Source organism: Camponotus floridanus, unplaced genomic scaffold (assembly GCF_003227725.1).
Source record: "Camponotus floridanus strain SB8 unplaced genomic scaffold, Cflo_v7.5 scaffold15, whole genome shotgun sequence".
NCBI lineage: Eukaryota > Metazoa > Arthropoda > Insecta > Hymenoptera > Formicidae > Camponotus > Camponotus floridanus.
In genome coordinates this window covers 2,573,711-2,589,689 of record NW_020229270.1, presented here as the reverse complement: position 1 = coordinate 2,589,689, position 15,979 = coordinate 2,573,711, and the positions used below count along the sequence as shown (strand labels likewise).

The 15,979-nt window shown below is 28.6% G+C and overlaps 2 protein-coding genes across 5 annotated transcripts in view; both read right to left on the bottom strand.

Moving 5' to 3' along the window:
* Positions 1-284: 284 nt before the first annotated feature.
* On the bottom strand, positions 285-11,098 carry LOC105258615 (glycogen phosphorylase). Its single transcript, XM_011269971.3, has 11 exons — positions 10,702-11,098; positions 6,876-6,977; positions 5,663-5,977; positions 3,999-4,110; positions 3,612-3,931; positions 2,967-3,277; positions 2,762-2,876; positions 2,483-2,665; positions 1,616-1,963; positions 1,009-1,338; positions 285-896 (listed from the first exon to the last, which is right to left on the bottom strand). Exons 1-11 carry the CDS (start codon positions 10,942-10,944, stop codon positions 741-743), a joined length of 2,535 nt encoding a protein of 844 aa, XP_011268273.1. The 5' UTR covers positions 10,945-11,098; the 3' UTR covers positions 285-740.
* Positions 11,099-12,291: 1,193 nt separating this feature from the next.
* LOC105258612 (reticulon-1-A) overlaps positions 12,292-15,979 on the bottom strand; it is a 29,026-nt gene continuing 25,338 nt past the window's right edge. For all 4 annotated transcript variants that reach the window (XM_011269966.3, XM_020029794.2, XM_020029796.2 and 1 more), the window contains 4 exons: positions 15,296-15,503; positions 14,550-14,758; positions 14,359-14,464; positions 12,292-13,727 (listed from right to left, as the gene is read on the bottom strand). In XM_011269966.3, coding sequence (XP_011268268.1) covers positions 13,673-13,727; positions 14,359-14,464; positions 14,550-14,758; positions 15,296-15,503 — 578 coding nt within the window. In that variant the 3' untranslated portion in view covers positions 12,292-13,672. The remainder of the gene's footprint in view (positions 13,728-14,358; positions 14,465-14,549; positions 14,759-15,295; positions 15,504-15,979) is intronic.

Sequence of the window (15,979 nt, the reverse complement as noted above, 5' to 3'; positions counted from 1 at the left end):
ATCTTCTTTCTCAATGATGCTCTGTTCAAACAGCATGTCATATCACGATTATTTATTCTACTGTTAATTTATTGTTTAACTGCCGATTTATAAGAATTTGAACACCGACTTATTAACTTACTATATATGTAATATATATTGTATATATATTGAATATATTGTATTTTATATATTACACATGATCTTAGTTTAACTTATTATACATAAAAAATGTATATATTTTTATGTTTAATAAGTTAAAATAAGGTCATATGTAATATATATTTATTTATATAAATATAATAAAATTTGTCTCTTTAATTCTATAGATGAAAAAAAATATATTTTGTTAGAGCAAAGTAGCGTGTCATATAATGATAGCACGTTTCAATTAGTTTTTTCATTCGTCATCAAAATTAAATGTAAAAGAGTTAATGATACCTCGCGAAGTATATGCGAAACATTTAAGCAACCGCGAATATTCATTAAGTTAAAAAATCCTCTCGTTTTTGTATATAAATATTCACAGAATATTGCGAGATAATATATCACGATGTGTAACCTACCTCACACGCGATCATTTCTATTGTTTTGTGCGATTATAACGAAGTTCTGGACGGTGCCAGTTATCAGCAGTTAGAGTTCGTTGTCATTATGTTTGTGACAGGAGGACATATTAATCGCGAAAGGAAACAGACAAGTATTGGAACATCTTATGTAAAAAGAAAAACTATGTAACTATTTTAGTCATGGCAACGCGTTTAAATGTCACGGGGCTCGTGCGGATCCGGAAGTTTCTGCCAGTTCGGTTCGACATCCCAAATCTCACGCGCGTATTCCGCAATTGTACGATCAGACGAGAATTTTCCAGATGACGCAATGTTATGAATAGCCATTTCGACCCATTTGCTTTCGTCCTGGAACAATCAATAAACAATTTCACGATAAACAAGTGAGCTGCCGATCATTTTTTTATAAGTAGAAATTCATGTGCAATGAAAAGTTAATTTTTTTTAAATGATCAAATACCTGATAGACTTTGCTGACATAATCTTGCATTTTTATATAGCTCTCATAATCAGCTAAAGTTAAGAATCTGTCCCATTTGAGTAATACATCTGCGATATCTCGAAATTCATCGGGATTATTCGGGCTGAAGAATCCTCCTTGAATTTGATCGATACACTGTTTCGCTTCGGGCAGTTTGTTATAATAATCGTAAGCATTGTAGCCTTTACTTTTTAAGGCTTCCACTTCCTCTACTGTCATACCGAAAATAAAGATATTCTCCGAGCCCATTTCCTCTGCCATTTCTACGTTTGCTCCGTCCAAGGTGCCAATGGTCAACGCACCATTCAACTATAATTATAATTATAATATAATATATAATCTTGTTATATAAATAATCTAAATTTCATAATAAAATAACATGCATATATACGATCGTAATAAAATATTAAGTATGTGTGATAAGTAAGATAATAAAATATAATTAAAATATTATTCACATATTCTACATTCACCAAATGATATTGATAATGAGATTAACTCTCGTGACAAATTTTAAATGTTATAAGTTTTAAATGAACGCACATACTATAAGCTTAGTCTCATGTTATTATCAAAAGCTACTGACCATAAACTTCATGTTGCCAGTACCAGACGCTTCAGTGCCAGCGGTTGAAATCTGTTCGCTCAAATCCGCGGCAGGTATAATTTTTTCGGCCAAGGTTACGCGATAATTCTCAAGGAAGATCAATTTAAGTTTATCGCCGACGATCGGATCATTATTGACAACATTGCCGACGCTACAGATAAGCTGAATGATTTTCTTTGCCAAATGATAACCTGGCGCAGCTTTGCCTCCTATCATTACAGTTCTTGGGACAAAAGGTGCGGATGGATTCTTTTTTATTCGATTGTACAAAGTGATGACGTGTAAACAATTTAACAGTTGTCGTTTGTACTCGTGTATACGCTTTACCTGTGCCAATAAAATATCATTCAATTCAATCTTCCTGTCATTTTAAAACTAAATTGTTGAATTTATATATGAATCTTAGGATATTTTATGCATTATATTATCATATCGTGTATTATAAAGCATTCCAAAACCATCCTTTCAATTATAGCTTCTTTAGCCAATGGAGAAAATATTTTTTTCTGATAAAACCATCAGATTATTAATTTTTTCTTACATCTTTTGTATTTTTGTTTTGTATTTGCATAATATAAAAAAATTCAAAATTTAAATTCTATTAAAACTCAATAAAAAGTAACTAAAGATTATAACAATTTGTGATTTTTTCTAAAATTCTGTTTTTTTGCCAAAAGATTTTAATTTTCAATTTTTAATTATTTGTAAAAGTACATAAGTGCCTTGACATTTTTATATATTTAAAATAACAAATTAATAATCAATAACAAATTAACCAAAAAATCTATAATGAAAAGGACATTTTATATTACAGATAACTTATATTCTTGCTGTCTATGTTCTAACCTGGATATCAAAAATAGATGCTGAATTAATTCGAACGCCGTAGTCTTTCTCTAATATTTGGGATAATCGTAGTTTGTTTTCCTGTTTGACTTTAACGATGTTACGTTGAAATACTGGATCTTTTGCCCATTTCTTCAATTGCACTAACTGTTCTAAATGGACTGACCATTCGCTACCAATTTTCTAAAAATTATAAAATATATCCCATAAAGTCATACATAAAAGAGATATGTAGAAATAGCATTATTAAAAAAAGACATTATATAATTGAATACTCACTTCTTCAATGATATCAGATAGATTAGGATTGCAAAGTAATAACCATCTCCTCGGTGTAATGCCGTTCGTCTTGTTTTGAAACTTCTCCGGTGTCAATTCATAAAAATCTCGGAAGCTAATAAAGCAAAAGAGATATTGATATGTTATGAATTTTCTGGATTTAAAATTTGGATAAAATCATATAAATATAATTCTCAACACGTACACACTATCTTTGAGAATTTCCGAATGAATACGGGCGACTCCATTTATAGCGTGACTACCAACGATTGACAGATGAGCCATATTAACTCTTTTCTCGCCGTCCTCTTCTATTAAAGACATCCTACGAATGCGATCCATGTTGCCGGGCCATTTGGCTGCGACATTTTGAAGATGTGAATGATTTATCTGATAAATGATTTGCAAGTGTCTTGGAAGTATACTCTCCAACATGCTAGTGGGCCATCGTTCCAATGCTTCAGGAAGGACCGTATGATTTGTGTAAGCGCATGTACGCGTTGTAATGTCCCAAGCCTGAAAGATATTCCAAAAAAATGTTCATTTTGAACGTTTATATATGATAAAACTAGCTTATTATTAGTTACATAATAATCTACATCTATCAAATTTATTGATGTACCTGTCAAGAATGTCATTTGCATTTTTGAAAAAAAAAATTATTATCTTGAAGAGATTATTTTTTTTAACATTCTCTAAATATTATTAAAAAATTTAATAGATGAAAAAAAAAATAATAGCATTTTTAGTACATATTTTAAATCCTCGCTAGTGCATATTTTCTTTTAAAATAATACTTTTTATATTTTGGATATACAAATGGCACTACTCTATGATAGATTGTAAATACCTTATCCCAGGAAAGTTTCTCTACATCGACAAGGATCCTCATCAATTCAGGAATAGCTAGAGAAGGATGCGTATCGTTAAGTTGAATCGCTACTTTATCCGGGAAAGAATCGAAATCGGTTCTATGATGTTCTCTTGAACCGAATTTGCTAGATTTATATCTTCGAATAATATCTTGCAGAGTAGCAGCTACCATGAAGTATTCCTGCTTTAATCTGAGCTCTTTGCCTTCGAAAAAGTTGTCATTGGGATAAAGCACTCTGGATATATTTTCCGCTAAATTACGATCAATTACGGCCTGTATATAATCACCGTCGTTAACTAAAAAGATACAAGTCAATAGTAATCAAAAAACTACTGTTGTATGGCACAAATTATTAATACTTACAGAATTTCAAATTAAATTCTATGGGAGATTTTGCAGACCATAATCTCAGTGTATTGACAACGTTATTTTTGTAACCAGGAATTGGATTGTCATAAGGCATAGCAAAAACAATCTAAGTAATGCAAAAATAAACATCATTAATTAAAACAGTGCTATTATCAATAAAAATAAAATATTCTATAGAAAAAAACTATTCAAATGATACAGAGAGAGAGGGGGGAGGGAGGGAGGGAGGGAGAAAGGGGGATAGAGAGGAGAGGGCTCTAGATAACACTTATAAATTAATCTACATTTAAATCTCATCTAATAATTTAATTATAATTAGAACGTAATATCGTAATATTTCATTAGCTTTGAATTTACTATTGTTATATATATCATATATAAATTTAAAAAAATATCCTTTAAAATTATGATTTTATATTTCTATAAAAAAAAATATATATATAAAACAGATAAGATTTATTATATTAATTTTGTTTATTTGTAGCAATAATGCATACTTTTAAAAAACATTTATTTATCATTAATTTGTTGACTAGCATGCGCACGCGTAGGCTAAAAAGATTAAAATATTAGAAATTGCAGTTTCCTCAATTACACTAATACATTGTTACTAAAAACTGGTGCGATTTAGATGATATAGGCCGTGTTCTGAATTTATTGCCAGTACTGAAAATATAGTTTACGTCACGTATACTATAGATTTTCAGTGCTGGTATATTCGGAACACGGCTATAATTGTAAAATTTCAAGTTGTAAGTTTTTTTACAGTAACATACATAGACTTAAAAAAAATAGACTGCACAAAAGAATTTCTTATACAAAAGAAAATTCTTATCCTTCAATTATGCGAAAGAGAAAAGATCCGGCCACTATCACTTTTTCTTTTTTAGGACTATGTTTAGGACAGTCTTTTGTATAGGAATGCGCAGTCTATTTCTTTATGTCTTATGTCTATAAAACACAATAGCACGAAAAGAAGAATAAATAAAAGAAAAAAAATTTTGTCTCTTAAGTCTAAAGTCTTTAAAAAATTACATTTTTCTTAGACTGTTATTCATTAAGAAAAAATAATTTCGTAGTCTTATGTTGTTGTGTCGGAAATGCATAATAGAGGATAGCATGTATGCGCATGTAAAATATGTGTTATGCGTACCATAAGAATGATATGAATCATATGCTAGGATTTTAAAAAATATATTTAAGTACATGGGTAGTAAAATATATTTAAGTATATGGGTACCTTCTCTGATATAAATTTTTTAAAAGACAGTCTAATAATAATAATAATAATTTTTAATGTTAAATTATTTTTTAGTACACTATATTTATTATGATAAATATAACAATCTATTAAAAAAATCTATAAAAAATAATTTCATTTTACAAACTTACAGATTTTTCCTAGTATGTAAGTGCACGCGCGCGATTTAGATTTACGGCCTAAATAATAACAATTGCAAAGATTTATAATTTCTCTTTAGATTAAAAAATTAATAAAAATTTTGAAAAAACAAGAAAAGAAAATGTTCATTTTTTAGTGGCATATACAAAAATATATTACTTTTTAAATTTAAGATATGTATTATCTTTTGAAAGTATAATATTATTTTTTTTAAACAACTTTCTCCTATATATAAAATATTAAGCAATTTTATTACCTGCGTATTCACCCACTTTTTACCCTCGGCAACATCAATCACATGGCCATAAAAATTCACTGGTAACATAAATTCTGGTCGAGCTTTCTCCCAAGGGTTACCATATCTGAGCCAATCATCCGGCTCTTCTACTTGCTCGCCATTCTTGATTTTCTGAGCAAATATACCGTATTCGTAACGTATTCCGTAACCGTAAGCCGCTAAACCTAATGTGGCCATACTGTCCAAAAAGCAAGCTGCTAGACGACCTAATCCTCCGTTACCGAGGCCAGCATCTTCCTCGAGTTCTTCTAATTCCTCTATATCCAAACCCATCTATGAAAAACAATCATAATTATATAAATTGTGTCTGATAATCGAAATGAGCTATCGACTTTTTCCTAAGTAAAGATAGAAAAAAATTAATATTTTACGAGAAATGTTCATTCTTCAATCATTTAAAATTTATTTTATTTTCTTTCTTTGCATAATATTTATTACAAATTTTTAAATTGCCAATTTTAATTTTTAATTAATAATTTTTTCATTCTAAATTTTTTTAATTTTTCATAATAATTAAGCTTAAATACATTCATAAAAACATTCTCTCATCTCCAAAAATTAAACATTAAAAATTGAAATTATTTTCGTTATTTTAAATTTGTATATGTACTAAAAACAATATGAATTATGTGTAATTTCTTTATCAATATAAGTTTTCCTATTTTCTACTATCGATCGAAATAAGCATAATATATAATGCATTGGAAAGAAATTGAGAGAGAGAAAGAGAGAGTTAATAGACTAATGATAGATTAACTAATTGAAAAAAATATTTTCAGTATTAATCATTTAAACTCTAGTTTTTTCTTGAACTAAAGTATATCGTAAAAAATTATTTATTATTGCATTATCTTATCGCATCATTGAAATGTATATCACATACATGGAACATTACATATTACGTAATCATTACATAATATTCATAATCTAAGCAAGATAAAATTAAAAAATAAATAAATAATAAAGTTAGTAACACAATCATAGCTTTAAAATAGAATAAATATATCAGAAAAATAACATATATAATTTTGCACATATATTTTTATGTTAAAAAACTTTTAATAATTAATTAGATATATGATAGTTTTTTTATAAATCAAAGGACATATTTCTCGCGCCTTACAAGTCTAAAATAAATACATACAATTATATAAAATACAGTGTAACTTGCCTGATACATTGCTTCATCGCATGCTCCTTGTATACCTAAATTAATCATTGTATTTTGCAGCGATCTTCCCATATAATATTCCAAGGATAAATAATACACCCTCTGAAAGAAACAAGATTATGAATGGAATCTCCTATTTAATTTTAATTAACAACGTTATATTGTGCGAATGTGACATCATAAATTCAAAAATATGACAAAAAAATCATTTGAATCTCTTTAACATAACCGAGATACAATATGAATATTATAATAATATAATATTACATGTTACAACATTAAAATTAACATAACTTATTTTATTATACAATAACGATATGCAAATAAAAATATATTGTCAGATCATTTCCGTTTTAAAGTAAAGCGAAAAGGGAGGAAGAAAGAGAAAGAAAGAAAGAAAGAGAGAGAGAGAGAGAGAGAGAAAATGAATCTGATATTTATTATAATTCGTAGATATAGTGAATATAATTTTGTGTGAAAACCGAATGATTTTCTGAAAGAAGCTGAATAGATTTTTATACAGAAAATAATCTATTATTAGTATAAGTAAAATATAAATTTCTTACGTAATATTTCATTTTCACGTAAATTACATTTAAAAATTGATATTATTTTTTTCTTTTCAGTTTGTAATTTTATGTAATTAGATTTTAGATTATATATTATAGACTGACGAATTTGTCTTATTCATGATTATTGCAATATAAATTGAAAAAATATGTTTGATTTAAAATTAAAAAAATATATCAAAAAAATCCTTTATATATATTATAATTTTATATATTTTATAATTTTAGAGCGGCCAATTTAAAATTCTTATATTTTTTATTAAGATATTTCAACATTTTTCTTTAAGAAAAATCAATTACAAATTGATTAGAAAATCTATGAATCACTTATTCAATGACTTTTGTACTTATCGATAAAATTTCTAACAATTTAAAAAAAGCAAATCCTGCCAGAAAGTTCACACTTTTGGGAATAAATTCAAATGGTAGTTCCAATGAGAAGAATTAAAGATATATATTAAATTGGCACAGATTCTCACATTTATAATAGTATCTAAATTTGAAAGAAGTTATAGAAAATAAACAAATATTCGTTTATTCGATTATACAAGATTATGAGAGATTATCTGTACTTATTTTAAGTCTCATACAGAATATTCTCGTGTAATTATTTTATTGTAAATGTAAGTTTATTTAAATGAATCTTAAAACATTTTTTTAAATTTCCCTCTCTTGCTTTTAAATAATAATTATATTATATAAAATTATTTCATCAGGAAAATAAATTTATAGAAAATAAATTTAATGATTTATTTCTGTGACTTATTGACGAACTTAATTGCAAAAATCTAATTTTACTACTTTAAAGTATAATGATTAGCACAAAAACATTCGCTATAAATTATCATAATGACTTGTAATTTTGCTACTGGTTTAATTTTTTACTATTGAATCAAACTCCTCTACTTTAGAATCAACAACTTTTTGCGCATAAACATCAAGTTAAAATGATGTAACTATATTGCGCTCCTATATTTGGAGAAAATGTCTTTCAAAATAGAATGTATAATGTTTTACTCGCAAATAGAATGTATAATGTTTTACTTGCAAAACTGCGTTTCTAGATCTCATACGAAGCAAATACAAATGAGAAATTCAATTAGACAGATTTTTTAAATAAACAAAAATAATATTATAAAAATATTACATATAAAAAAATATCCCACGCAACTTGTGTGACTATATTTTAACGAATAGAATTTTTCGAGAAATTAAAAGTTGATTGTTTCATCGCAGAAATGTTGAGGAAAATTAATTAAAAAAGTATATTTTAATTATTTACTTGTTTGTCTTATTTCATGAATAGCCTTTCTTTATTGATTATCTCATAATTATATAGATATGTTGAGAATTTTTTAAAGAAAAATCAAATTTTCTAATTTATTAGAAAATATTTTAAATTAATTAAATTTGTTAAGAAATTATTAAAATTGCGAATTATAGAACCTTTCTTGAAAAGAAGTATAAAAAATATTTATTAGATGTAGAAACAGAAATTCGTAAATATATTTTAGATAGTATCAAAATAATATCTGCATATTTAAACCTTTAATGAGTGCTTCAAAAGATAATTTAAATAGAAACTTCGAATACGTAGAATGAATCACATCTTGTTTCCATACTTAATAAAAATGATAAAGAAAAATATAATATATCGAATATATTATATTTCAAGTCAATGTTTCGCTGTACTTGTAATAGATTCTAATTCTAGATGATATCGACATACATTATTTTTTTATTTATGTATTTGATATCATACTTATATTAAATATATTTATAATTTTTATATACATTATAACTTTTATATTACGATTTAAAATATAATCCTGACAGATATTGTATTAATTTAAAATTAAATGTACACACACATATATATATATATATATATATATATATATATGTCTATATATATATATATATATATATATATGTCTATATATTTATATATATATGAACTTGTTTCATTTTTAATTAGACGAAAATAAATTCCTATCATAAACGCTTTTACATTGTGTCTTAGATTGCGTACCGCACATTCATATATTTCAATATGTGTATGTATATATATACATGCGTACGCGTAACACACATGTATAATATATATATTATAGACCTTTTCTAAAATTAATCTTTTTATAAAATGTCAAATTTTTATAAGGATTGGTGTTTTATAAAAAATTTAGTATTCCTTTTTTATAAAGACATCAAATTTATAAAAAATCTCTGCAATTCAATCCATATGTACATATGCATAATAGATATACATTAAATAATTATAAATAATAAATAAAAAATTAAGTCATGTATACACACACACGCGCGTGTGTATGTATGTGTATATATGTGTGTGTGTGTATATATATATATATATATATATATATATATATATATATATATTATGCGTATATATGGATGAGTAGTTAATCATTCAAGCATTGTATAAACTTCCCTTTCTTCAAAGAGGATCATATATACGTAATAATCTTACGCATAATCTTTTCGATATAATTACTTATATATTACATATACATATCTCAAAAATTTTTATAAGAATTCAGATAAAAGCAGTTTTATTATCTCATATAATAAAGAATCTCTCTCATTAATGTATAAAACATTAAAATTGTCTTTATCAAAATTCTTATAAAAATTTTCGAGATACCCAGAAGCAAGGACGAAGATCACGTAATGCTATTATTGATAAATCACATAATCACATTAGCCTATGTAATTTTTAGCTATATTCGTTGTCTTAATGAACTATAATCGATTTAACAATTTCCTGTTTGCATATATTGCGAAATGTTTTCGAGATGTGTGAAATACATTAGATAATGATGTCGGATAATAAGTTTATTAAAGCAAATTTATTTTTTTCTTGAGCCTACAGAATTTTTAATTTTAAATAAATTTTACTTCGAAAAAATACTGAATTAGATAGTATATTTTCTTTTTTAAGTTTGTTAATTGATATTATAATAAATAAAAACTATCGAACATGTATAATTCTCTTTTAGACATTTCCAGATATTGTTTATTATTGAGCAAAAATAGGAAACAATACAAATTTTTAGGCTGAATTTTCAGTATATTCATAAATATGAAAGATCAAATTTTTTGTACGTGTGTGATAGTCATCGTGTATGGGAACATGGGAATGATAAATATAGAATTCTGTGATGTGACTAGTCGGTGAAATTCGAATTCATCGGAATCTCGTACCGGTTTCCATTTAATGAGACATGAACAATTACCTTGGGATCCTTCTCGTAATAGTGTTGCTGCGTACGAATCCATCGCGAAACGAGATTGTCCTTGACACTATGGGCTAGAGCGAAGAAGTAATCGCGGGTCGTGGCGACGTTACGGTCCTTCACCAGGGTATAGTGAAGGTGCCTGTTGAAGGTCTTCTTAAAATTGCCGACGTTCTCGACGTCGACGATACCGCGTACCGAAATCTGCTTCCTCTTCTCGTGATCGCTGTTGGGCAATGACATGATGACTTATTTAACGAGCAGCAGCTTGACTTTATCCCCGAGACAACAAGTTGCGGTGATAACGCGCACTCGACTGACGACGCGTCTACGGCCCCCTGAAGGCGAATGATACGCGCTGCCAGTTGAGAAGGCAGTGGTCACCTTGTCTCAAGGTGACGCATGCGTACGATGCGTGCACATATGTATTTGCGCTGACAAAAGTTAAAAACGACTTTACTTTAGCAGATTCCGACTTGAATATTAGACAGGTAGATGACATACGGCGTTTTTAAAATCTCGAATCAGCTGTTCCATCCAGCTTAAAGAATTGAGACTGAAGCCAAAAGTCTACGATGATATGACGATGTCGTGCGTTGCTCCGAAACATTAAGTGGGCCGCTGTAAACATTCCGAAGCAGTTGTAGCGCTCAGAGAAGTAGCTAGTTGAAGTGCACGCTTCCTTTAAAAATTCCAAAGATTCCAATATTCTAAATAATATCGACATCATTTTTTAATCATATATATGATTTTATATTAATTAATAAAATGCACCCGTAACATTTTAGTAATAAGTATGACTTGATTTTGATAAAATAATATGTATTGATCAAGATTCATAAAATATAATGAATTTAGTTCGATTTCTAATGTTTCTTCTTTATACATTGCATATTTCTTACATTTTATGTTCTAGTAGCTGTTTAAATCTTCAAGTTTTTATTACAGCTCTACTAACATCAGTTAAATCTTGCAATTTACTCTTATACTTATAAATAAATTATATTTTCTAAATTATCTAATGTTTTATAGAATTCAAGTTGCACAGGTAATGTTGATCAATCATAACAAATTTTTACTAATACAACAATCAACTTTTAGCTTATAAAAAATTTCAAGAGAAGAGTAATTTCTAAACATAAGTTGAAAGAGATCTCAATGATCAATTCTTTTCAAACAATTATAAAATTTCTCTTCTCTTTCCTTTGTATATTTGTAGAAAACTTATCACACTGCATAAAATAATATCATCAAGCACATATAAGATATTCTAAAAATAGATTATCAAAAAGATTCGCTGGAAGAGAAATATCTCAAGGAGATGCGTGAAATGTGAAATAACTGTGAAACGAGAAAAAAATAGCGTAGTTTTTTTTATCTTATTTAATATCATTTATTTATAAATTAATCGTGCAGATGCAGATGCAATAATGAAAACGACAAGAAGCAATACGCGTATTACAATTCACATTCTTAACATTTTGCCATCGGTCCCGATAAAAACACATGTTTTCTCGATAACTATAGATAGATATTATGATATAATATAAAGTTGCATCTTCATCGTTCACCGTACAATGTGTTCCGTTATTCATTTAGGATCATTTTATTTGATGATGACTGTCCTTCCCTTTCACATATATATACACGCGTGTTTGTACACATACGTACGTATACGCACGCGAGTAGAAGCGCACGATGCGTTATACATATGCACGCACGTGTGTACATAACGGTGTAATTACAATTAATGATGCAGTAGCAATAATATTATGCAAACGTCAACGTCATTGAGAGACAGATACAATATATACGTTTTTTGCATAATTTAACTCGTCATTTAACCCCTGTTCGATTCTCTCACAAACGCAACAACAACTTAAAACATCGAGAAGATGGGGAGATCGCTGCAAATCGGACAATTAGTTTAAGATGTATCGTCAACGGATAAACGATTTCTCGTTTATACATCGAACATATCCCATTCAATCCACCATCCGCTCCTCCTCTGTCCGTTGAAGTATCTCTTTAAATTATCACGATTTTCCGACACCCTTGGTTTCTCACTATATATTTCGTCGGGTCACGGTTCGAATGATTACTTCAGTGACATCCGGTTCGTGAACAATGATCCAAGCTAATCAAATACGATGCTCCAAAGACGGGATGATAAATCACATGGAGCCTTACTACTCTCAGTCTCTCTTCGCATTCATAAACGCATTCGCCCTTTCGCTCGGTCTTATATTCTTCTCATTTTTGCCAAGAGAAACAAAGGATATCATTAAATAGATAAAAACACGAAGTTTATGATAATTTGTTAAAACATATTTGACGAAGAATACGACGAAAAAGGGAGGGAAGGGAGAGGAAAAGAGCTGATCCAAAACAGCCCTACGTACATTGCACTGTTACAACTAGCTAAAAATATGCCATTATTTTTTATCGCAAGAATGAACGATTAATTAATCACTAAGTGTTGCTTATGTCTCTCTCTCTCTCTCTCACACACACACACACACCCATACACACACTCTTTCTCTGTCTCATTCTCACACACAGACATGCATACACATACACACATTCACTCTTTCTGTCGCGGTGTTTAATTCCTCGATGAGGATTATTTTCGTGATCAGAATGTCAGTGCGCGCGCGCGACCACTTGGCTTTGCCGATCGTGTTGTGCCTTGGAAAAGTATAATTATATTTATTTCCTCCGAAATTATACGACGGCGAAGCTCGCGACGATAATTGTCGCACATATTAATTATTAATTATCCCCTCACCAGCGCGACTACTGGGCCCATTACATGTTGTGTGAGACTTTTCTCGATTATAAATTGTCCTGCTCGCACGCGCTCTCAAACTTCTCTCACTCTTTTTTAACGTTTCTCTCGTTCGTTTCTAATTTAATCCTTTCTATCTGTGTCCCAGCTATCTGCTGGACGATCTTCACGTACAACTCTTCCTTATTCTTCCTTCGTTGGCTCGGCTTTCTTACCGAGAGGGATAGCCGCCTTTACTCTAAAACAGAATAATAAATTTTTCAGTAAAAACATTACTATAAAAATATGTAAAAAATTCATTTATTTTCTTCTTTTTCGTAATTCAATGGTTTTGTTGGATAAAAATAATATTTTGCATAACACATTCTTTAACACTTTTGCGTTTATGTACCAATATTTAACGAATTCAATTTGCTATGCAATATTCGAAAAAAATCCTTATAATTGTTACATTCTCATTGAATAACATGTAGAAATTAATTTCATTATTAATTTTTTCGTTATTAATTTTATTATCGCACAATCTGAAATCAACGAAATACCGGTCTGACATACAATCTGGATATAATCTCTATGTTATAAAAATATAGATTATAAAACGTACAAATTCCTCTTTAACATAGAATTAGAAAATCATATATAATATCACATATATATATATATATATATATATATATATATATATATATTTTGATAATTATAAATTCAGACAATTAAAAACTTATGTCTTATAAAACTTATTAAAAACTTATCAACGTGACATATGCTTGCAATTTCTATGTATAAGTAAGAAATAAGAAAAAAACTCATTGCATTACTATTTTATTTCTCATAAAATTTCTCTCAAAATCAAAGGAACTTTAACTTACTTAGCGGTGATTTCGTTGATCTTCGCCTGAACCAAAGCCAGATTTTGATCGATTTGTTCTTGATTCGTTTCGTAAACCTTAGGCAGCGTGAACAGAGCGACCACGCCTGAAATGAAGTAAATGAATTCGTTGAATCGATCATTCCATTCCACGTTCGAGGGAATACGTAAAAAAATGTAACCCAAAAATACCGATAATGATGAGAGTCATGCCGTTGAACCAAGAACCAACGTAGGTGAGACACCATAGCAAAACGCCAAACTTGAGAGAATCGACAAAGTCTTCAACAAGGAACAGTCTGCGCAATTCGCTAAAGGCAGCATTAGCATGTGCGACTGCGACATCTGCGACTTCATGCACTTTTTCAGCTGGTAATGTCAAGTCTAGATCAAGGATATCCCTATAATCCAAATGATAGTTTTATTAAAAGCAAAATTTCGATTATCATAAAAAAACTAAAACATTATTTTATCTATATTTACTTTATTAACTATAAATTACTAAACAAGTAACTCGTATTTCTCTTATAATATCCAAAATTTTTCTAAATTAAGATCAATATATGGCAATATTTCATTATATTAATCAATTATGCTAATTGTTTTTAAAAAATTACTTGCATTATATCATTATCAAAGATTTATCAAGTTCTCTTTCAACAAAAAAAATATATATATATATATTTTTTATAAATATATATATATATATATATATATATATATATATATCTTTTGTCGTTAGGGATATTATAATATCAAACATGATAGAGAAACGTCAAATTCAATCCTAATAATATGATAGCAAGAATAATAATAATCCAGATGAGCTGGGATTTGATTTGAGCCCACCGATCACTCACGCGTCGATATTTTTTCCACTCGAGTCTGCAATAGAAAAATAGATTAATAAAGCAATTCGCAAAATTGTTTATGCTTACTTAAATGGATGGCCATCCGAAGTCTTCTGGACTGCCTGAAGAACGGTTTTGTAAATACGGAAAAGAATGGTTCCAGTAAGGACGAGAAGCGACAGATAAGCGAGCACACTGATCAGACTGAAATAGGCCAACGATAGGAGCACACCTAGTATCGTGCCGAATACAATCCCTGATTTTTTAGGATCGCGCCAATATATCAGAGCTGCCACTGTAAACAGAAACAAATACTTTAGTTAAGAGAAAAGAACAAAATCTTAAATTCCTACTTCGCTAATTCGCAAATATATCTAATCATTCTATAATAATGTATGAGTGCTAATCATTTTCAACTTTAATATTGCTGACAAATTAATAATGCACTATGTAATGAGATTAAATTTTAATGACGAATTCATAATTTAAATTACCAATAAGATTTAATTTTTTATATCTATTCTAATCTATTTTTTTCGTACACATTTAGATTGTTTTTTTTTCACTCAAATCAGCCCCGTATTATATAATACATTTATATTGTTAATGTTGTGTTTTAATCTTTTAATTGTGTTTTTTAATCTTTTAATTGATTTTAAATAAACTTTCAGTAGAAGTATAATGAAAAATTTAATTTGAAACCGGCTTTGAAACGACAAGATGAGTCATGTTCTTAACTCCAAAATAATAAGAAGCCTTTAAGACTGTATT

What these genes read in the sequence shown, in the direction of transcription:
- LOC105258615 (XM_011269971.3), bottom strand. Translation starts at nt 10,944, where the DNA reads ATGTCATTGCCCAACAGCGATCACGAGAAGAGGAAGCAGATTTCGGTA. An exon ending in AGAAACTTTCCTGGGATAAG is followed by an intron (nt 3,278 to 3,611) that starts GTATTTACAATC and finishes AATATCTTTCAG; the next exon opens with GCTTGGGACATTACAACGCG. An exon ending in CATCTATTTTTGATATCCAG is followed by an intron (nt 1,964 to 2,482) that starts GTTAGAACATAG and finishes TTATTGGCACAG; the next exon opens with GTAAAGCGTATACACGAGTA.